Source organism: Jaculus jaculus, chromosome 1, assembly GCF_020740685.1.
Source record: "Jaculus jaculus isolate mJacJac1 chromosome 1, mJacJac1.mat.Y.cur, whole genome shotgun sequence".
NCBI classification, from domain to species: Eukaryota; Metazoa; Chordata; class Mammalia; order Rodentia; family Dipodidae; genus Jaculus; species Jaculus jaculus.
Window position 1 is genome coordinate 261,329,385 of NC_059102.1, and position 23,984 is coordinate 261,353,368.

Below are 23,984 nucleotides of genomic sequence, written 5' to 3' on the forward strand. Positions count from 1 at the left end.
CAGCAGGCCTGGCCGGGAAATCACACACCCCACAGCTCCGAGCATCGTGTTCCCCATACTGTTGTCTCGGGCCCTGGGCTGGGGAGAGCAGGTCACCGCAGTTGGGATCTCCCTACATTCATGCTTTCTTGAAGCTGGGAGACCAGAAGCAGCAGGCAAGAGAAAGAAATTCTAGCAAATTCTCCTGTCTTCTCCCAGCTCCATAGCTCCTGGGGGAACCGAGCTGCATAATACAATGGGATTTAATAAAATGCCTTTAACTCACAAAGTTTGTCTGCTGCCAGCTCCTTAATTAAATTGCCTAATGCTGCTTTTCGATGGCAGCACCAACTCCTGTGTTTAAAGAGCACGGAGTTGCCATAGCACTCGCGCCCGGGTGGGTGCGGGGCAGCGTGCGGAGGAGCATACGGATGAGCCCTGTGTCTCCTCACCCCAGCCCGCCCCGCTGCCCCGCACACCGCCCCGGCCAGGCTGCTGGCTGCCTTTTCTAGGAAGGCAGTGAATCCTAGCTAGGGATGCTGAGCCGGGCTTTAGAATAGGGAGGTTTGAGGGTGTCTGCCCAAGAATCGAGCTGGCACCTGGCCTGTCTATGGTGGATGCCAGCCCAACCTTGACCCACAGGGCAGCCCTGCAGGGCCTGGGGAGGCATGCATCTTCCCCACGGCACTGCCCTCTCCCTGCCGTGCCCTGGGCAGATTCTGTGAGGGCCCGAGCTCAGCAGGGCTGGGCAAGTCTGAAGCGAAACAGTGTTTGCTATGTCACTGTGTGGAGAGGGGAAAGGAACACTCACTGGCTCATAGAGTTTTCCAGCAGAAGCAGTGGTTGTCTGATCTGGCTTCACTTTATTTATTTATTTATCTATTTATGAGAGTAAATATGGACATGCCCCTGCCTCTGCAAGTGAACTCCAGACACATTTGCCCCTGTGTGTATCTGCCTTTACATGGGTACTGGGGAACTGAACCTGGGCCATTAGGCTTTGCAAGCAAGTATCTGTAACTGCTAAGCCAACCTAGCTTTGAATTTAAATTAAAAAAAAAAACTGGTTGGGTATTTTCTTCCCCTTCAATGTTTTTTACTGAATGGTTTCCCAACCACAGCAATGACTGGGGCAGTTTTAGTGAGAGCCACTTATCCCCCCCACACACACACCTATTCCAACCCCATCAGATGGGTTTTATTATATTTCCTCCATCTCCTTTTTCCATCCACCCAACACCCATCCATCTGATTTTTTTTTTTTTTTTTTTTTTTGCTACACTTCAGAGTAAATCATAGGAATTGTTGCAGTCAGGTTCGCATTGCTGGTATAAATCACCCAACTAAGAGCAGCTTATGAGAAAAAGAGGTTTATTTTGGCTTACAGGCTCGAGGGGAAGCTCCATGATGGCAGGGGAAAACAATGGCATGAGCAGAGGGTGGACGTCACCCCCTGGCCCACATAAGGTAGACAACAGGAACAGGAAAGTGTGCCACACACTGGCATGGGGAAACTGGCTATAACACCCATAAGCCCGCCCCCACCAATACACTGCCTCCAGGAGGCATTAATTTCCAATCACCATCAGCTGGCAACCTAGCAGTCAGAACACCTAAGTTTATGGGGGACACCTGAACCAAACCACCACAGGTGTCCACTTCTCCCTGAATACTTCAGAGTCAACACTGTGCAATACAAGTTTTAGTTACAGGTTGTTTTTAACTGTTACAAAATTTATATACAAAGAAGTTTTGGAAAGTTTTACTTCCGCACCATACTTGGATCCTTCCCCTCAGAGCTTGATATAATTGGTCTAGAGTGGACTGTTGGCATTGGTGCAGTTTATTTATTTTAAAATATTTTTATTACTTTCTGGCATTGGTGTATTTTAAAAGGTGCCCTCTTGATTCATTTTCGTTTGTTTTTGTCATGCTGAGGCAAAGTATCAGTACATAGCCCAGGCTAGCCTGGAACTCAAGATCCTCCTGCCTCAGTTCCAAAGGTGGAGATGACAGTTGCGCATCACCACACCCTGCTAAGATCCCTTCATGAATCTGTAGTATTAGCCATTTGAAAAACAGATAACAGGGCTGGAGAGATGGCTTAGCGGTTAAGCGCTTGCCTGTGAAGCCGAAGGACCCCAGTTCGAGGCTCAGTTCCCCAGGTCCCACGTTAGCCAGATGCACAAGGGGGCACACGCGTCTGGAGTTCGTTTGCAATGGCTGGAGGCCCTGGCGCGCCCATTCTCTCTCTTTCTCTGTCTACCTCTTTCTCTCTGTCTGTCACTCTCAAATAAATAAATAAAAATGAACAAAAAAGTTTTTAAAGAAAAACAAATAACAGGAAGCAGATGGCTGTCGTTTTTCTGTTCCCCAGGTAGCATGCAGGAATGGCCTGGCCTGGCCCTGCTCTTCCACATCACACCTATTCCGCCAACACGTATGGGAGCTTCACTTGCACACGTTTGTAGTGTGTCCCTGTGTGCAAGTGTGTCACACTTGTTCTCCTCGGCATTGCCAGGGGCAGAACCTGGGTCTGTACTGGATTCTACACATGTGACAGCAGAGAGGCAGGCATATGCTCTTATGATGATCCAGGTTCTTCTGGTGCCCAGGTTGGTGGCAGCAGATGGAGGTGAAGATACCAGTGGAGGGTGTTCAGTTATGTGTGGTGATGGCAAACAGAAGATGCTACCAACCACAGCTGAGGACTTACGTGTGTGACGGGATGGGCTGGTGGCATTGGCGCAGGGAGCGGCTGACTGTGCAGAGATGGTGAGGCAGTAAATCGCAGGTGGTGGCACTGTGATATGAGATGGTTGTCACGGTGTAGCCACTAGCATCACTATCCCTGTGAGAGTCACGTGCCAACGATGCTGCAGTGATGCCTGTCTGCAAAGAAGGCGGTTACCACATGGCAGGAAGGCTGGTTCCCTGGTTCTGCATTTGGGACCCCCGCCACTGCTTCTTTTGAATTCCGGGAGACCACTTGAGAACGCTGTCCCCCCAGAGCCCTGGAGAGGCTCCTGCAGAGCAGCGGCAGCGGCAGCTCTTGCAGACAGCTCCGTGGTAAACACGGTGAGCATTCGGAACGTTTAAGACGAGCTCCCAAGCTCCGTGTGGCCGCCATGTCATGGTCAGTACGGACTTCAGGTGCTGCCTGTGTGGCTTCCTGGCTCCTCTGGGGCTCACAGGCTCCAGGGAGGATAAAGGAAAAGTGGTTCAAGATTCCCCTCCCTTAACCCAGGCGGCCCAGGGCAGAGACCAAAGCCCTCAGAACACCCCTAAGCTCCCTGACACCCCTCAGAACTGATCTTTCTAAGCTACAGAGAGAGGGTTAATGATGAAAAAGAGAATGCACCTATACACACACACACACTACACTTTTTGGTTTGTTTGTTTTTGAGATAGGGCCTTATGTCACCCAGGCTGAACTCAAATTCATTATGTAGCAGAGAGACTGGGTCTGAACTCCTTCCTGTGCCTCCTGCCTCCACCTCCCAGGTGTTCAATGACAGGCATGTACACTCCTGACAGTACGCTACTTTAAAAAAAAAATAACACTGGGCTGGAGAGATGGCTTAGCGGTTAAGGCATTTGCCTGCAAAGCTAAAGGATCCCGGTTCAACTCTCCAGGACCCATGTAAGCCAGATGCACAAAGGGGCGCATGCATCTGGAGTTCTTTTGCAGTGGCTGGAGGCCCTGGCGTGCCCATTCTCTCTTTCTCACTCTCTTTCTTTCTCTCTCTACTTCTTTGCCTCTTTCTCCCGGATAAATAAATAAAATATAAAATATTAATATTCAAGCTAGGCATGGTGGCACAGACCTTTAATCCCAGCACTTGGGAGGCAAAGGTAGGAGGATTGCCATGAGTTCGAGGCTACCCTGAGAATGCAAAGTGAATTCCAGGTCAGCCTGAGTTAGAGTGAGACCCTACCTCAAAAAAACAAAATAATAATAATAATAACATGCATTTATTTGCATGTGTATGTGGGCATGTCAGGATCTCTTGCTGAATGCATCTGGCTTTATGTGAGTGCTAAGGAATTTAATCCAGGCCTTTAACCCTGAGCCATCTTTCCAGCCCCACACTAGTTTTGTGTGTATGTGTGTTTTTGTTTTTTAGTTATTTTTTATTTTATTTCATTTTCTTAAGGTAGGGTCCCATTCTAGTTTAGGCTGACCTGGAACTCACTCTGTAGCCCCAAGCTGCCATCAAACCCATGGTGATCCTCCTACTTCAGCCTCCCAAGTACTGAGATTAAAGGTGTGAGCCACCACCGCTGGCTTAAATTATTTTGTATGTGCATAATGCATGTATATGTGTGTGCAGATGTGCGTGCCTCATGCACATTTGTGCAGAAGCCAGAGGAGAAAGTTAGGTGTCCTTTATTTCCTTGACAGAATCTCACTGGCCATGGAGTTCATGTTATTTTCTAGTTTGACCAGCGAACCCCAGCCATTCCCCTATCCTCACTCCCCTCAGTGCTGTGGTTATAGGCATGCATGCCCACAAACTTTTTTTTTAATACCACATTTACACACACACTTTTTTTAATGTAGGTGCTAGGGATTGAACTCAGGTCCCCAAGCTTGTACAGCAAGTGTTCTTACCTACCCAGCCAGCTCCCCAGCTCCTCTCCTTTTTTTTTTTTTTTTAAGATAGGAATTCCAGCTCAGCCTGGGCTAGAGTGAGACCCTACCTTGAGAAGCCAAAAGAAAAAAGAAAAAGAAAAGAGAAAATAACAACAAAACTCGTTTTTCTTATTAGCTGCACTTATGTATTATGGACATGACGTATGTACATGTGGAGGTCAGAGGATGATTTTCCACTGGTCCTTCAAATACTCGTGGCTTGGCCTCCCTTTTCACCACAGGTGCGCTGGGGTTATAGAAGCTTGCCACAGCAACTTCCTGCTTTCTACATGGGACCTGAAGATTTGAACTCAGCTACTCAGAGTTGTGTGGCAGGCTCTTTATTGACTGAGCCATTTCCCCAGCTTCCCCCCACCCACATACACACAAACATCTTTCATGCCAGGTGTGGTGGCTCATGCCTTTAATCCCAGCACTTGGGAGGCTGAAGTGGGAGGATTGATCGACATGAGTTCAAAACTAGTCTGGGGCTTCAGCGTGAATTCCAGGTCATCCTGGGCTACAGTGAGAACTACTTAAAAAAAAAAAATTGAAGACTTCCAGTTAAGATGACAATGTAGGAACCACACCAAAGCAGCCTAGGGGAGGAAAAGCAAAAAAAAAAAAAAAAAAAAAATTGAAGCACTTCTTTAAAAAAGTCTCTATTCCAGACTGACTTGGAATTCGCTATATGCTCTCAGGGTGACCTCTAACTCCCAAGTGCTGGGATTGAAGGTGTGCACCGCCATGCCTGACCAGTAGTTACCTTCTTGTTAAGACAAAACTCCTGACTAGAAGCAGCTTGTGGAAGGAAAGGGTTTATTTCTGGCTTACAGATTCAAGGGAAAGCTTCATGGTGGGGAAGGCATGGCAGGAGCAGACAGCTGGGCGTCACATCTTCCCAGCAACAGGAAAGCCATAGGGCGTGAGCTCACTCACGCTGGGGCTAGACTGTAAAACCCAAGGCCCACCTCCAGGGACACGCCTCCTCCAGCAAGGCTGGACGTCCTAAAGTCTCCACCAGCTGGGGATTAAGTATCAGACTTAACCACAAATACGTGAGGCTGTAGGGGATGTTTCACATTCACACCACCCCTTTCGTGTGTATCATATTGCTAAAGGTGCAAAGTGTACTTGATCCTGTGATATCATTATGTCTTTACAACAGTCCTGGGAACAGGCTCTTCTGACAGGTGATCCTGAGTCTCTTCCCGGATTCAGCGCAGCCCAGGACCCGGTGGTATTTTTATATCTGACACCACTCATGAAGTATGTTCCCATGTTTTCAATCTCTAAAAGAGAGGCAGTGCATAAGGAGAAAATGTGAAGTGATGAAAGAGATGCTAAACATCTTGCCCGAGTTGGGACAGCGTCAAGTAAGTGGCAGGATGAGAACCCCTGGGAATGACAGCGCAGAATCCCTGGATTAGCTACTGGGACAGCACTGAAACGTGGTGCCTTAAAGCAGTGCGGACATACTGTCTCGCAGTTCTGGAGGCTAGAAACTCGATGTCACCAGGACCAGCCTCCCTGCAGAAGATGTGGCGGGATGCATCCTCGCCACTGCTGGAGACGCACAGCTGTGCCTGTGAGCCCGCTCCCCTGGCATGCCTTCCTCACGCCACATCTCAGTCCATTCTCCTTGCGTGTTTTCTTTGCATCCTACTTTCCTGCTCTTACGGGACCCCAGTCATGTTAGAGTAAGACCTTTCCTGACAACCGCATCTTCATTTGATTACATCTATGAAGACCCAGTTTAAATAAGGTCACATTCAGGCTGGAGAGATGGCTTAGCAGTTAAGGCACTTGCCTGCAAAGCCTAAGGACGCAGATTCAATTCTCCACAACTCACGTAAGCCAGAGGCACATGGTGGCGCATATGTCTGGAGCTTGTTTGCAGTGGCTAGAGGCTCTGGCATGCCCATTCTCTCTTTCTTTCTCTCATAAATAAATAACTAAAAAGAAAATATTTTTTAAAAATAAGGTCACATTCACAAGTACCCAGGGATAGGCCTTCCACATATCTTTTGGGAGGGGAATGCATTCAGCCCAGAGTAGGAAGTAGTCCTTTACTCCTAACCAGTGGCCTTGCACCATGCACTGTCTGGGTACTATGGCCCCTCTCTCTGACTTCTCCATCTTCTGTATCCACAGACAAGATGCCCCTCTCCTGCATTTCAGCACAGGGCTGCCGGAGCAGCATCCGTGTCTGCCCTCCCCAAAGTATTACAAGCTACTAAAGTACAGTCATGAAATATAGGTGGGCTTTTTGTCTTTTCTATTCTCAGACAGTAAAAATCATTAAGGTTTGTTCTTAATTAGTTTAATTTTGAAGCTTCTAAATATTGATTTAACCTACACTCCTTTGTACTTGCTGCAGTCACTGAATTATGCCTGCTATTGATCTCAGATAGAAGCCTTGGCCAGGCTTGGGGCTCAGGGGCTGTTGGTCCTCCACAGGCACTCTGGGCCAGACAGCTGGACAGGCGTAAAGGAGAGGGAGCTATGCTAGAGTAGGAAAGGACTTCCCTTGAGGAAGGGCTGTGAGCTTAGGCCCAAGGCCAGGTTTTCTTGCTTGCATTGTCCCAGAACCTGGGGAGCTTGATTAAGAGGAAGCCGAGTGGAAAGCACCTGAGTCCATCCTGGGCTTGAGGAAGGAGGAGGAGAGCCAGGCAGTGGGGCTGGGAGAGCGTGAGGGGTCAGCTGTTAGAGCGCAGGCTCTGGTACCAGCCAGCCAAGACCTGGCTTTACCAGCTACCTGTATGTTCTTGGCAAGGCATCCAGCTTCTCCCGTGTCTGTGACATGGGACTCATCATTCCCCCTCACAGTGGTACCCTGAACACATGGGCATCCGTTCCTGCCAGGCTAAGGCCTGGCTCACAATCAGACTATCAGTAGCAACCCTTGTTGTTACTCTGTCACAGGGACAATCAGGACTAGACGTAGAAACGTACTGTGCCTTCTAGCCTTGGCTCATTGCTTGTTTGCTATGTGATCTTGAGCAAGTTACTTAATATTCTTTGCCTTAAAATAGGAGTGCTGGGGCAGGAGAGATGGCTTAGTGGTTAAGATGCTTGCTTGCAAAGCCAAAGGGCCCAAGTTCCATTCCCCAAGGCCCACATAAGCCAGATGCACAAGGAGGCACATGTGTCTGGAGTTCGTTTGTAGCAGCTGGAGGTCCTGGTGCATCCATTCCCTCCCCTCCCCATGTATAAATAAAAACAAAATAAATGGTTTAAAATGGGAGTATCGGCTTCTGTGAGAATCAAAATGTCTCACCCACGCTGCTAGAAAAGAATACCAAAGATTGGGTCATCTATAAAGAATAAAAGTATGTTTCTCACAGTTCTGGAAGCCAAAGAGTCCAAGATCAAGGACCCATGTCTGGTGAGACCTACTGTCTGCTAACAAAAGGGTCCGTTGAACGCTGGGGAGGAACACAGTGTCTTGATAAACAAAAGAAAAGACCAAATTCTCCCTTTCATAACAGCATTTGTCCATTCAGAAAGCTGAGCCCTCATGACCTAACATTCCCTACAGTTCTACCCTCCACTGTGCCACTGAAGATTACGTTTCTAATGCATGCATTCAGACCACAGCAACATAGAGCGGTGGGTCTGGAAGAGTTTCAACTGCGAGATCCAGCTGGCCCGATGGAGAATGATTGATGGCTGGAGTAGTGATAAGCTTATGCCTCCTATGGCTGCCTCTGTGTGCAGGATCATGTCCAGACCACATGGCTCTGTCCTGTAGCATCCACCTCTTAGCCACCCCACTCCTGCACAGAGCACAGGAAACCTGCTCCTGGAGCCCCTGTAAATGTCGAAGGTTTTTCCACCAACTGTGCATCTGGTGGCCTTCATTCTGGGCCGTGCTCCCCCAGGGAGTTCCTTTAAACAACTTTATCAAAGCCTAATTTGCATACCGTCAGTTTTGTCCATTTCTTAGCAAATTTCCTCTGAATATTTGCCCAAATTCCTATGTGTGGCAGAATTGTGTGCCCTTCCCTGGTTGAGCCCTACTGCCCTTAGTGGGACAACTTTTACACTTTATAGAGTGTTTTCCTTTATTGTTATTTTTTAACTATTTTTATTTACTTGCAAGCAGAGGGAAATAGAAGGGACAGACCAAAAGTATGGACACACCAGGTCCTGCAGCTGCTGCAAACGTACGCCAGATGCAGGGGCCATTTCTGTGTATATGGCTTTACGTGGGTACTGGAGAATTGAACCTTGGTCGCTAGGCTTTGCAAGGCAAGTGCCTTAACTGCTGAGCCATCTTTTCAGGCCCTTTGTTTTATTTTTTTATTTTTTTAATTATTTATTTATTTATTTGAGAGCGACAGACACAGAGAGAAAGACAGGTAGAGGGAGAGAGAGAGAATGGGTGCGCCGGGGCTTCCAGCCTCTGCAAACGAACTCCAGACGCGTGCGCCCCCTTGTGCATCTGGCTAACGTGGGACCTGGGGAACCGAGCCTTGAACCGGGGTCCTTAGGCTTCACAAGCAAGCGCTTAACCGCTAAGCCATCTCTCCAGCCCCCTTTGTTTTATTTTTTTAACTTGTTAATCCCCACCTGCCATCTCCATATGTCATGTCCCTGCTGTTCACATGTATACAGTGCCCATAGTTCCATCAGGGCATTACTAATGCTATCTGGAAGCTTCCTTATGGCCAGGACAGAGGAGGGGAGGAGGTTCTGCCAAGGTAGCAATGTCTTTTAATTGAACATGTTCTTGGTTTATGGATTTGATCTCAGAGGTTATCCAGTAGCCATCAGAACCACCTGGAGGGCTTGTTCAAACATGGGTTTCTAGGCCTCACCCTCGGTCTCTGATCCTGGAGAGCTGGGTGGGCCTGAGCATCTGCATTTAGACAAGTTTCCTGGAACTGCTAATACTGTAGGCTAATGGCCTGCAGGGATGAGCCCATGATCCAAAGTCTGTCCCCAGCCCTGTCCTGAGCTGTGCCCTGACCTTCTCTGCTTCTCTTCTGGCTTCAAGAAAGCTGCTGACTGGGCTGGACAGATGAGTTAGCAATTAAGCACTTGCCTGTGAAACCTAAGGACCCCAGTTCGAGGCTCGATTCCCCAGGACCACATTAGCCAGATGCACAAGGGGACGTACGCGTTTGGAGTGCGTTTGCAATGGCTGGAGGCCCTGGCGCGCCCATTCCCTCTCTCTATCTGCCTCTTTCTCTCTGTCTGTCACTCTCAAATAAATAAAAACAAACCAAAAAAAAATTTAAAAAAAAAGAAGGCTGCTGACAGTGGAGAAGATAGGGGAGATCTGAGTTGGAGAGGTCCTAAGAGAGGCCTGTGGAGAGGCCTGTGGAGTGGGGAGAGTCAGGGGAGAGGGACTGGCCAGAGTGACCCTGGAGGAACAAAATGGCAGGGACTGGCAGGCCATCTCACTGCAGTGATGGGAAAAGCAAAGGAAGGGGGAAAAAATCCACAGTGGGTCTCCACTGTAGCCATTTGCCTGGAGGCCTGCCTGCCACCGCTGACAGAGGCGAAGGCTCGCATCCTCCCATGAGCTGGAGCCTCCTTCCGCCTCGGGATAGAGCTCTGAGCTTCAGCTGGCAAGCCTGCTGATGGACCGAGCCTCCTCCCTGCCTCACCAATTTTCATTCTGATTTCATTTTCCTTCTCTGCTAGGAGGAGGTTAGGCCTTTCTCCGTGTTTAACCAGCTGCTACCCGCTTGCTCTGCCTGCCACCCGTCACCTGACCTCCCGGCACTCACCTTCCCTTGCACAGCAACATGGCGCAGAGAAACCCAGAGCTCCCCACAGAGTCAAAAGCCACCGGCTCTGTGCTTCCTGGTTAGAGTTGGGGCCTGCAATGTGCCTGCCCTCTAGCAGCCCTCAAGAGGTGGGAGTATGGCTGAGGCTTTAGACAGAAAGGTATTCCTGGGCTGGATTGATGGCTTAGCGGTTAAGGCACTTGCCTGCAAAGCCAAAGGACCCAGGTTCGATCCACATAGCCAGGAGCACAAGGTGGCGCAGGCATCTGGAGTTCATTCACAGTAGCTAGAGGCCCTAGTGTCTCTCTTAGTCTCTCTCTGCCCGCCCTTCCTCTCTCTCAATAAATAAAAATAAAATAGAAAGAGAAAGGAAGTCCCCAGATGTGCAGTGAGGAGGGGCAGAGATCTGAACAAGCAAGGGCGTGGGGACATGAGTGACCACTGTCTCTCTAATGCTGTCCCGCCTCTCTGCCTTGCCTCTGTCCCTAGTTCTCAGAGATCTACTCTGGCTAAAGGGCATCCTGGGGTCCTGGCTGGAAAGGGAAGCTTTAATGAATGTTGAGGGATCTGGCTGGCACCTCCACCTGGGTCAGCAGCTGGGCACGGCTGCCCGTCTTGCTTGTGACTGGAGCAGTGGAATACCATCAAAGCCATCCTGGGAGCAGCCCCCTGGGTCCTGGCAGGGAACATCTGGGGACACAGCCACTGCTCTCTTTGGCCAGAGCAGCTGTCCCATTTACCTAGCAAGTGTGGTGTCAGGTCTGTGTGCTCTACCAATGAATTCAGTACTAGAGCTGTCCTGAGACCCAGAATCAAGGACCCCCATGGGAGGTCCCAAGGAGTATTTTTTTTATTTTATTTTTTTTAATTTTTTTTTAATTTATTTATTTGAGAGACAGACACAGAGAGAAAGACAGATAGAGGGAGAGAGAGAGAATGGGCGCGCTAGCGCCTCCAGCCACTGCAAAGGAACTCCAGACGCGTGTGCCCCCTGGTGCATCTGGTTAACGTGGGTCCTGGGGAATCGAGCTCAAACCCAGTCCTTAGGCTTCACAGGCAAATGCTTAACTGCTAAGCCATCTCTCCAGCCCTCCCAAGGATTATTTTTTTCTTTTTTTGGCAATTTAGAATAGGACTTATTCTCTGGGGATCGAAAACTAGTGGAAAGGCTCCAACGAGTGTCCTTATCAACTAGCAGCCGAGGTGTAGCAAGGCAGTGTGGCTCTGACAAGCTGAGGTAGACAAAAGGGAAAAGAACACTAGTGAAGCCCGGGCACATTGTAGACATCTTCTCTAACTCCTCCCAGGAGGCAGATGTCCCCCATCTGACAGATGAGACGGGGTGAGCGTGTCGCAAGTACACGGCCAGCCGGCAATGGGACCGGGGCAGAATCTGTAAATCCCACACTCTACCACCACCAGTATCAGAGCACAGAGGCCAGTGGACTGTGGGATTTCTGGAAGGAGCCTGAGAGCTCCAGAAGGGTGAAGGTCAGCTTAGGGTCATGACAAACCAGACCAAAACTTGAATCAGAGCCGAGTGCTTTCTTCAGCAGCCAGAAAGGCCAAAGTGGTCATGAAGAGGTCTGAACTTGGGAAGGGGAGCTAAGGAGGATGGGCTCTGGGATGGTGTTGGTTTCCTTTCAATGGTAGGGGGCATAAGGGTTAGCCCACACAAAGACCCATCCTCTGGGAGACTGATCCCCCTGCCCTCTTACCCCTGAGACAGACAGCCCCTGGGCCTGCCTTGTGTGGCTCTTTTCCAGGTGCATTCTGAGTTCCTGCTGTGTGCCAGCCCGCTAGGAGCCCTGAAAACTTGAGCCAGGCTCCTTGCAGAACCCCCAGTCTGCAGGGAGAACAGCCAGAATTGATGGAGGTATAATGGGGACCACAGGAGCTCAGGAGAGGCAGCTGTGGTCAGAGAAGGTGTCCCTGAGAGTTGGCAAAAGCCCTGGCAATGAGAAGGGATGGGTTTAACCTGAGCTGCTCTCAGTGCCCAGGCACACTGGCTCTGACCCCTGCAGCCTGTTTTGGTGCAGCACAATCGGACAGAAATGACTGTGGGCTACCTACTGGCACCCTCCATTCTAATTAAGAAATAATGAGGCAGGCTCCCTTCCAAGCATAGAGCTCTCACACCCTCTGCCTGGGCCAGCCAGGATTGCTGACTACATGGAAACTCCTGCCTAGCAACAAATCCTTTCTCTCCCTACCCAGGAAGGACTTTCACTAGCATCTTGACCTCTGGAGGGGGCAAGACTGAACAAAGAAAACCACACCCTCTGCCCCCAAGAGAGCTCTCCAGCCTCCCCACCATGACACCCTACATGTCAGGTGACCTCTGGCACTAAGAACCCAGAAATAGCCAGGGCTGTGAATGAGACCCACTGGGTCCCTCAGTCAGGTTCCCAGCTTCCCTGAGCTAAGTGCCTCCCTCACATGTTGTCGGGAAAGTGGCTGGTACACAGAAGTCCTCAGGAGTGTCACATTCCCCTAAGATTGCTTAATGTCTTTTTCCCAGACCATCAACTACAGGTGAAAGATGCTCACCTCACTAAGAGAGATGCTCGGGACAGTAACAGTTTTTGAGCCATTTTATTTTATCGTTATTTTACTTGAGGTGGTGTCTTGCTCTAGCCCAGGCTAACCTGGAATTCACTATGTACTCTCAGGGTGGTCTTGAACTCACAGCAGTCCTCCTACCTCTGCCTCCCCAAGTGCTGGGATTTTAAAGGTGTACACCACCACACCCAGCTGCTTGTTTCATTTTGGTTTGCTTTTTTTGTTTGTTTGTTTGTTTGTTTGTTTTGAGGGAGGGTCTCACTCTAGTCCAGGCTGACCTGAAACTTACTCTGTAGCCCAGACTGGCCTTGAACTCATGATGATCCTCCTACCTCAGCCTCCCAAGTGCTGGAATTAAAGGCATGAGTTCCATACTCAGATACTCCATAGATAGATAGATAGATAGATAGATAGATAGATAGATAGATAGATAGGAAGAAAGAAAGAAAGAAAGAAAGAAAGAAAGAAAGAAAGAAAGAAAGAAAGAAAGAAAGATAGATTTGAGACACAGGGAGAGAGAGAGAATGGGTGAGCTAGGTGAGCCACTACAAATGAACTCGAGACATGTATGCCACGTTGTGCATCTGGCTTACATGCATGCTGGGGAATCAAACCTGGGTCCTTAGGCTTTACAAGCAAGTGGTTTAGCTGCTAAGCCATCTCTCCAGCCCCAGATAAGCCTTTTTTAAAATTGTGTGTGTGCATATGCGTGCATGGAAGCCAGAGGACAACTTCAGGTGTTGTTCCTCAAGAGTGCCACCCAGCTATGTCTGGAGTTCCCCAAATAGGCTGAGCTAGCTAACCATGGAGCCCCAGGGATCCACTTGTCTCTTTCTCCCCAGCCAGGGCTGAGATTACAAACTGCACTGTCACACCTGGCTTCTCTTACATGGTTTTGGGGACCAAACTCAAGTCCTCATGTTTGCACAGCACTTTACCAACTTAGCTATCTCCTCAGCTCCTGATTTTCAAACATTTTTAGCTAGAGCCCAAGACAATGCATGATGCCACTGTTCACATGTATGTGTGTAATAGATGGAAAGCCTCAAAATGGCAGTTTAGCTACATAGAACACATCCTAACATCTTTAACTCTCTTTAAAAAAAAAATTAGCTGGGCGTGGTGGCGCACACCTTTAATCCCAGCATTCAGGAGGCAGAGGTAGGAGGATCGCTGTAAGTTCAAGGCCACCCTGAGACTACAGAGTTAATTCCAGGTCAGCCTGGACCAGGGTGAGACCCTACCTCAAAAACAAAAACAAAAACAAAAACAAAAACAAAAAAAAATTAGAGAGACAGAGAGAATTGGCATGCCAGGGCCTCAGCCACTGAAATCGAACTCCAGATGCTTGCACCACCTAGTGGGCATGTGCCACCTTGCACTTGCCTCACCTTTATGCATCTGACTAACACGGGATCTGGAGAGTCAAACCTGGGTTCTTAGGCTTCGCAGGCAAGCGCCTCAACCGCTAAACCGTCTCTCCAGCCCTTTCGTATCTTTTTAAAAGTGTCGACTAGGCTGTCCCTGGGGGTGCACACCTGCAATCCAACCACTGAGGAGTGAGTTGGGAAGATCAAGAGCATGAGGCTAGCCTGGGCTCCATAGCAATTCCCTGCCTTGGAATGAACTCACTCTAACTTGCTTTCCTGGTCCTCCAGTGGGTTGCTGTCACAGTTCGGAGCAGGGCCTCCTAGGTCTACAGGAAGAGTGCGTTGCACTGAGCTCTGAGTGTCCCGAAACCAGCAGACACCAATGTGTCCTTCCCAGGAGCTCAGCCTGGCGGGGCAGGCAGACTTACAGTAGTTGATGACATAGAAGGTCCTCTCAGAAGAACAGCTGTAGGAATAACCAGCCAGGGTTGTGTGGCTAAAGAGGAGTTTGAGAGCTGCAACTGCAGCAGAGCATTACGGCAGAGTTAGAGGCCTGTGGCCTGGGAGGAAGTGGCAGGGCAGAGTGGCGTGTGTGAGCGTGTGAGAGCTGCTCCAGGAAGAACGGAAGAGTACCGTGACAACAGAAAGAGCAGAAGAGACCACTATAAAGGTCAAGCTCAAGAATCAAGAGAGAAGGTTAGGTGTGTTTGCAGGAGGCATGGGGAGAGGTCAAAGTGGACATTTTCAGGCTTAGGCACTGGTGGGTGTTGGCACTGACAGAGATGAGACTAAAGAAACAAGAGCAGGTTTGGTGGAAGGTTTTGGCTTTGGGGTACGTTGAACATGAGGGGCTGTGAAACTGCCAGGTGGAGAGCTCTGGGACAGATAAGAGTAGAGGACACCTCCAAAGGATCATTTTGTCTACTGTCCCAGAACTCCAGGATACGAAAACCTAGGTACATGGCACACCGGGGCCTAAGCCTTGAAGACTATAGCCAGAGACGGGCCCTCAGGCACAGGGCCATTTAGATATGGGAACCTAGAACAGGAGAGAAACCCCACCCGTCTTCCTGAGAGAGACACCGAGAAGCCCACTTGGAACTAGGAGTTCAGTGAGGCAGCCATTTCCAAAGACCCTAGTCTTAACTCGCGATCAAAGAGGAAGGGGAATTCTGGGTCTAAAGATGAACCTGGCTGATGGGGCTGGAAGTCAGGACAGTGTTTAACAGGGGGCGGCCTGCTTATTGACCTGCCAGGGGCATGTAGGACCTTCTGGAGGGCTGGGGATAGTTAGATCAGATCTGAGGCTAGTGCCCTTTGTATAGCCTCTTGTGCTGTAGTTTCGGCTTCAGTAATTAAAAGCAAGTGTAGCAAAAGGTGACGGATGAAGATGCCAGGAGGTTGGGGGAACTGAAGGGAACATTTGACAGGCATGTTAAGAGCTTCCATCCTGCAGTTCCCACAGCAAGTCCTTCTTTCCCATCTGTAGCATTTAAGGCTCAGAAAGCCAGGTGCTTTGCCCAAGGTCACATAGGAAGTAGCAGAGCCAGGCTCAAACTCTGATGTTGAGGCCCAGTCTCTTCCCTTCTGCCAGCCCTCCTTCCAGTAGGCTATTTATGGAATTCAGATTCTGGGAGACTAGATAAATGCTGAGGTCGCCAGCCCAGAGCTCTGGCTGTGTGTGATTAAATGAGAGGTGGGAGTGAGGGACTTGCTCATCTCCCAGGGGAACTTGAGAGGCCACATGTACACATGGAGGCCAGTCTTGCTCCCCGTGCCTCTCCCACCCAGTGCTTATCTGCTGCCGAGGAGGACGGAGTTTATCAAAGCTACATTCAATTCTGCCACCCGTCTGTCTCTGCAGCTCAGGGGGACCTGGTAGCAAAGCAGCCAAGGCCAGGCAATCGATTACCACCTGCGTGCCATCTCCCTGTGGACGCTGTGCTCCCAGAGGCGGGGAAGACGATAAGGAGAGAGCAGTGGCGGAGGTGGGGAGGGAGGGAATTTGCATACAGCAAAGATTCTGTCTCAATACTGCAGTGGGCAAGGCCAGAGAAGGAGGGATGGGACAACAGTGTCCCCCCAAATTCTTTACTTTAGAGTTTTATCAAGGGGGACATGGGAGGTCAGTTCGACACTCTCTGCTAAATCTAAACACAATTCCTGGAGGACATGGGTCCAGTTGGATTTGCAGAGCAAACCCTTCCAAGAGAATGAGGGATGAGCCCCTGTGACCTGGACGGTGGTTCCAGATAGATCAGGTTTCTGGCCTCCATCAGATGGCAGGCTGAGACTGGCCTCACTGACCCTCAAGAGGGTACAGTATAGCTAGGAGTCAAGAAAGAGGTCTGACAGGCCCAGGAGGTGACAGTCAGTGTCGACTGACCCAGGTCCATCTCTGAAGGAATTTACAACAGGGAGCAAGCATTCTAAGCCAGTTTAGCGCTCAGCTCCCTTCCAGCAGGCATTGATCCCCACCCCCCAACCCTGACTGGACTGGTGAGGCAGATTACAAACAACCTGGATCTCGCCTTGCCACAGACAAGCTGGGCAGCCTCTGACAGTTCACATAACTTTTCTGACCCTCAATTGCCTGCCTGGCGAAATGAATCTGAAGATCCCCTTCGCTGGCAGCACGCAGAGCTGCTGGGAAGATTCGGTACTTAACGTACATGTTTTTTACTATCTGCATTCACCCACAAGCACCCTCAACATGTTCAGTCCTGCACTTGGGGACCCAGAAAGCATGTAAGACATTTGTCACAAGGAACTTGCAATCCAGCTGGGGGAGGCGTGCATGTGCACTCCGCGCTCCTCTGGAGCACCCGGGAGATGGTAGATAAAAGACAATTAGCTTTTTCTGCAGCTCCCCACAGGACTTGCTAATCAGCCTGCATGAGTGGGTTGTATGCAAGACAACCTCAAACAGCGTCAGCAGGTGAGGGGGCAGCTCTGAACTGCGTTTCGGGAGGGGGCTGTGTGCTCAGCCTTGCGGGAGGACTTGTCTGGGCCTTCACCCTGCCCTGTAGTCCCAAGTACAGTATGAACCTGACTCCTGAGCCACGTTTTCAAGCTCAGCCTCGCTCCTGGCCCAGGAGGACTACACAGGCTCCGTGCTCCCAGCCAGAGGAGGCCTGGGGGGAAGCAGCCTGCCGTGAAGCTTTTTAGGTCTGGGTGGCTTTCTGATGCTTGGGCATAGTTAAATCCTGGCTCAGCGCTCAGAACAAAGGTACCGTAGGAGAGAGAAGCCTGGGACTCTGGTCAGATTCAAGGCTGGGGTCCTTGCTGAAGAGCCCCCTCCACCTGCTCAGCCTGCAGCTAACTCCTCTCTAGTTGGGATCGAGGCTGGGCTCTCTTCATTGGTTTGTAGTTTGGTCCTCCTACCCACCACTCCCCCCGCCCACGACAAGCTGGCACTCTTTGGAAGGTAATCGTTTCAACTGCTAGCTCTCCACCCCACCTTGGGCAGCACGGGGGGCCCCCAGCCAGCAAGCTTTGTGGAGAGGAAGCTTGTTGTGCCCCCCTGTTGTATGTCATCTGGGAGTCCTCGGGAAGTCTTGTGGCTAATCCTGGGCGTGGCGCTGCACACCAGTAATCAGAGCCCTTGGGAAGTGGAGGAAGGAGGTCCTGAGTTCAAGAACTGCCTAGGCTACATAGCAAAACCCTACCTCCGAACCACTGAAGAAGAAAAGAAGGAAGGAAGGAAATACGGGAGGAAAGGAAGTTGGGAAGGAGGGACAAAAGGAGATGGAAGGAGGGAGGGAGGGAGGGAGGGAGGGAGGGAAAAAGGAAGAAAGGAAGGAAGGGAAGAAAGGAGGAAGGGCAGGGTCCTGTCTAGCTATAGAGCACCTCCCAGCCCTAGGAAATGTGCAACATGAAGGGAACTTTCTGTGAGCAGCAGAGGAAACTCATTTTATTCTGACAGTCTTAAGGAAACATTAGGCCACAGATGCTTGGAGAAGTCAAGTAACTTCTCCTAGGCCAGAGGTAGAGCCAAGTTTTGGGTCCTGGTCTACTCGCAGCTGGATCTGCTCTCTCTGACACCCGGGGGTAGGCTCGGGTCTCTGGCACGGGAGAAGCGGGGCAGGACCACCGCTGCTGGATCCCTTTCACAACAGGTACTTGTCAGAGACTCTGCTTGCTCCCCACTTCCTTCCCTCCCACAAAGTACACCACAGAATTCCCTCCTTCCCTCCCTCCCTCTCCTGACTCCCAGTTACTGCCAGCTGTTTCCCCCCAGCTTCCCACGTACATGCATGCGAGCACGCGTGTGTGCACGTGCTTGTTTACTCTGGCTTTTATGTGTCAGTGCACACACACACCCCTACGCAAACCTCTGTGCCTTTCAAGCCACGGTTGTTTTTCCCACCTTCGGAAATAGCTGCCGAGGGAAGTGGGAAGTAATCAGATGTACACAGCATGCTGCTTGAAGAGCGCCCTGTCCCCAGCGCTCCCCACTGGCATCCTGGAAGAGCGCCCTGTCCCCACCGCTTCCAGGAGGCCAGGATGAGGAGGCAAAGAGCCCCTTTGGCCAGCTAGATGCATCCGACTGAGAGCTGGGAACCATGGCTCCAAGCTTTCTGCAGCTCCCTGGCAAGGAGTCCTTGCTCAGGGGACAAGGATGGCACCAGCCTGCTGCAGGGCAGCCAGTACGCCCTGGGCCCAGCCAGACCTGGGGCAGAGCAGAGAAGCGCAGATGTCACATTCCCAGGCCGAGGTTGGCTCCTGCCCGTGAGTGCTTAGCAGCTTTGAGTCTCGAGTCAAGTTCTTTCACATCTTCAGGACCTCATCTGCAAGGTGAAGGCATGAATGCTTGCCTGTTGGATAGTTACATGAAAGAACTCCTCTCTTTTTTTTCCTCCTTTCTTCCCTTCCTTCCTTTCTTCCTTTTTCCCTCCCTCCCTCCCTCCTTCCATCTCCTTTTGTCCCTCCTTCCCAACTTCCTTTCTTCCCATATTTCCTTCCTTCCTTCTTTTCTTCTTCAGTGGTTCGGAGGTAGGGTTTTGCTATGTAGCCTAGGCAGTTCTTCAATTCAGGACCTCCTTCCTCCACTTCCCAAGGGCTCTGATTACTGGTGTGGGTAGGAGGATCGCCAGGAGTTCAAGACCAGCCTGAGACTGCATAGTGGATTCCAGGTCAGATTGGGCTAGAGCAAGACCCTACCTCAAAAAAAAAAAAAAAAAGAACTTAGAGTCCCAGCTGATGGTAGAGACTTGATAAGCATTTCCTAGACACCTGCAGCCAAAACATGGTCAGGAATCAGACCTCCACCCCAGAGTCAGACCAGGCCTGAGAAGGGAACCTGGGATCTGGCCCAGTTTTGTTTCTATCTTTGGTTCTAGACCTACGTCCAGGATAGCACAGCCTCGGCCTGGGGTCTGAGAGGGAAGTCGGGCTGGATATGCACACCCAGAAGGGAGGGAACAGCAATTCCAGATGGGGACACCTCCTGGGGGCAGGAGCCCTGGGGACACAGAGCTTGCATCCCGCAGTACACATGGCTGGGCACTGCGCTGGGCAACAAGCCTATTGTCCCACAAGAAGTCTTGCAGCCCAGCGAAAACTTTCTGTAGGAGGAGACTGCACTTGAGCTGTGTCTTAACGGGCAGGTAGGAGACGCCTGTGAGACAGAAAGGCAAGGCATGTCAGGATGACTCCAACCCAAACGGTCTGTGCGCAGCGTGCCAGTAGGGTGGCAGGGCAGGAGCCAGGCGTGGGCGAGACAGGTGGCAGGAGGTTGTACCTGCAGGACTGAGATTAGACCGAGGTCCCTAAACCCCATCACACACTGCTGGACAGGCTGTTGGGAGAGCCTGTGTCTCCAGAATAGGAGGTGTCAAAACCCCAAGCAAAGCCCTTACCCGGGAGAGCCTAGGCAAGACGACCCCACGTGGACGTGGTGTCGGGGTACGCTGTCCTTCAACTGCAAAGTTCTGAAGAACCCCATATTTTAGAGGGCGTGCTTGTTTTCACTACTTCCTCCCCACCTACATCACCACCAGAGGGATGTCCAGTAACTATCATCTATCTCACTTGTCCAGTGAGCCATGGAGGGAAGAAGGAAAGAGCAAGAAAGGTCAGAAAATCTATTCCACATTAACCTAGGCTCTGGGGATGACAATAATGCCAGCCCATACATTCTTCTTCCCTCACAAACACATACACACCGCCACCACCACAGAAATACAACACGCACCACACTACACCATACCACACCAACGCATGCATGCATGTACACACACGCGCCTCTGAGTTATCCCAGGACTCTTCCCAAAGACTCAGTCTCTGCTGCCTGAGCAAGGGATAGGAGGGGACCCTGGAGCCTTGTGGAGTTGAGGGAAGAGTCCAGCAGGGCTCTTCTGCCCATACCAGCACCCTGCTGTTCCTCTGGCTTCTCCAGTCCATCAACCAGGGGACTCCTGACAACAGCAGTAGATTCTACTTCTCAGCTACCTCTGTCCTCTACCTAATGCTGTCCTCTCCTTCCAGGCCTTTCCAACATGCTGTGAAGATGAGTGAGGAGACCCAGCCCAGCACACAAGGATGAGGGTCCACACCCAGGAGGGCTCGAGTGAAGCTCACCCACCTCTGTAGCATGACCACTCTGGGAAGGTGCTTCCCCCGGCCCTGGCAGGGCCGCTGACCCCCAGTTGGCAAGACGTGACAAGCAGGGCTCGGGACTCTTCCAGTGGAGGGTCCGCCGCCCTGCAGCTCCACGATGAGGTTCCTTGTGACACCCCTCTTGCTAGCTTGGGTGGCTAGCGCCACTGCCGCTGTGCCTGTGGTACCCTGGCGTGTGCCCTGCCCCCCTCAGTGTGCCTGCCAGATCCGACCCTGGTACACTCCCCGTTCATCCTACCGCGAGGCCACCACTGTGGACTGTAATGACCTGTTCTTGACAGCGGTGCCCTCAGCCCTCCCCTCAGGGACGCAGACCCTCCTGCTACAGAGCAACAGCATCGTCAAAGTAGACCAAACGGAGCTTGCCTACCTAGCCAACCTCACAGAGCTGGACCTGTCCCAGAACAGCTTCTCAGATGTCCGAGACTGTGACCTGCGGGCCTTGCCCCAGCTGCTGAGCCTGCACCTGGAGGAGAACCAGCTGAGCCGGCTGGAGGACCACAGCTTTGCCGGGCTGGCCAGCCTGCAGGAACTCTATCTCAACCACAACCAGCTGGGCCGCATCGCCCCCAGGGCCTTCGCGGGCCTCAGCAACCTGCTCCGGCTGCACCTCAACTCCAACCTGCTGAGAGCCATCGACAGCCGTTGGTTCGAAATGCTGCCCAACTTGGAGATCCTCATGATCGGTGGCAACAAGGTGGATGCCATCTTGGACATGAATTTCCGGCCCCTGGTCAACCTGCGCAGTCTGGTGCTAGCGGGCATGAGCCTGCGGGAGATCTCCGACTATGCCCTGGAGGGGCTGCAAAACCTGGAGAGCCTCTCCTTCTATGATAACCAGTTGGCCCAGGTACCCAGGCGGGCCTTGGAGCAGGTGCCTGGGCTCAAGTTCCTAGACCTAAACAAAAACCCACTGCAGCGAGTCGGGCCGGGGGACTTTGCCAACATGCTGCACCTCAAAGAGCTGGGGCTGAATAACATGGACGAGCTGGTCTCCATTGACAAGTTTGCTCTGGTGAACCTCCCTGAGCTCACCAAGCTGGACGTCACCAACAACCCTCGGCTCTCTTTCATCCATCCCCGCGCCTTCCACCACCTGCCCCACATGGAGACGCTCATGCTCAACAACAATGCTCTCAGTGCCTTGCACCAGCAGACGGTGGAGTCTCTGCCCAACCTGCAGGAGGTGGGGCTCCACGGCAACCCCATCCGCTGTGACTGTGTCATCCGTTGGGCCAATGCCACGGGCACCCGTGTTCGCTTCATAGAACCACAGTCCACCCTGTGCTCTGAGCCTCCAGACCTCCAGCGCCGGCCAGTCCGCGAGGTGCCCTTCCGGGAGATGACAGACCATTGCCTGCCCCTCATCTCCCCGCGAAGCTTTCCTCCCAGCCTTCAGGTGGCCAGTGGAGAGAGCCTGGTACTGCACTGCCGGGCACTGGCTGAACCAGAGCCTGAGATCTACTGGGTCACCCCAGCTGGCATTCGACTGACGCCTGCCGGTGCAGGCGGGAGGTACCGGGTGTACCCAGAGGGGACCCTGGAGCTGTGGAGGGTGACGGCACAAGAGGCAGGACTGTATACCTGTGTGGCCCAGAACCTGGTGGGGGCCGACACTAAGACAGTTAATGTAGTGGTTGGCCATACTCCCTTCCAGTCGGGCAGGGACAAGGGACGGGGACTGGAGCTCCGGGTGCAAGACACCCACCCGTATCACGTCCTGCTATCTTGGGTCCCCCCTCCCAATGTAGTCTCTACCAACCTCACCTGGTCCAGCACCTCCTCCCTTCAGGGCCAGGGCAACACTGCTTTGGCTCGCCTGCCCCGTGGCACCCATCGCTACAACATCACCCGCCTCCTTCCGGCCACAGAGTACTGGGCCTGCCTGCGAGTGGCCTTTGCGGATGCCCACACCCAGTTGGCTTGTGTATGGGCCAGGACTAAGGAAGCTTCTCTTTGCCACAGAGCCCTAGGGGACCGGCCTGGGCTCATAGCCATCCTGGCTCTTGCTGTCCTCCTGCTGGCAGCTGGGCTAGCAGCCCACCTTGGCACAGGCCAGTCCAACCAAGGAGTGGGTGGGCGGCCTCTCCTTCCAGCCTGGGCTTTCTGGGGCTGGAGTGCACCCTCGGTCCGGGTGGTGTCGGCACCCGTTGTCCAGCCTTGGAATCCAGGGAGGAAGCCACCCAGAGGCTCAGAAGGGTTGACACAGTCACCACCATTATCTCAACATTCCTGAACTTCAGCCAGTTCTCAGCAGTAAAGAAATAAGTAGGACCACTTTTTACCAAAAGGGAAGCAATCTGGGCCAGATGCCCTGCCGAGAAAGTGGCACGGACCATGTGCTTGAGGTCTGGCCACTGGACTAAGATGCACACGGCTCTGTGGCACCTGGGAGCTGCTGTTACCTTTTGGGAATCCTTGGCTGCCATTCTGAGAAACATCTCCAAGAAACAGGAAGGACTCTGCCTAGAGCCTCCCACCTCAAGGGGCTGCTGGGCCTCTGCCTGGCTGTGGCCTGCCTTTGTCCCCAGGCTCCTGGCCCACAGGATATGCCCCTTCCTCTTCTCTTTCTTTGTATAGTCTCAGTTGCTTGCTCGTCCCCCTCCTGGGCAAGGGCTGAAGGAGGCCTCTCCTTCCCATCTTGGGCCATCTCCTTCCCAAAACGGGAGTGACCTCCAGCTGGATCTGAAGGATATCTGGACAGAGGGATGTCCAGGGATGCCTGGGCTCAGAAATTGACTTTCTATAGGCAGTTTTGTACCTTCGTGGAGAAATGTGTCACCTGTCCCCAAACCGATTCAATCTTTTCTCCTGTTTTGTAAAAAATAAAAATAAACAATAACAACAATGGTGGGGGGAGATAATCTTTGGTTGCTGAGTAGAAGCAAAGAGCCCCGTGCTAGGGGAGGGTTCTTCCAGAGCTTGAAAGTGGCAGAGGTGGTGGAGACTGGGATGTAATGAGAGCTTGGAGAAGAAAGAGACCTGACAGTTTTTCCCTTTTCGGTTTGAATTCTGGCATCTGAATCTGCTGCAACCCCCAGGATGTCCCCATAGCCAGGAGCAGGAAACTAGAGG

General features: G+C 51.7%; 1 protein-coding gene across 1 annotated transcript in view; it reads left to right on the forward strand.

Moving 5' to 3' along the window:
* Lrrn2 (leucine rich repeat neuronal 2) overlaps positions 1-23,757 on the forward strand; it is a 71,687-nt gene extending 47,930 nt beyond the window's left edge. Inside the window, exon 3 of the mRNA XM_004663560.2 lies at positions 20,778-23,757. Within this exon, the coding sequence (XP_004663617.2) occupies positions 21,007-23,145 (2,139 nt within the window). The 5' untranslated portion in view covers positions 20,778-21,006 and the 3' untranslated portion in view covers positions 23,146-23,757. The remainder of the gene's footprint in view (positions 1-20,777) is intronic.
* Positions 23,758-23,984: the final 227 nt, after the last annotated feature.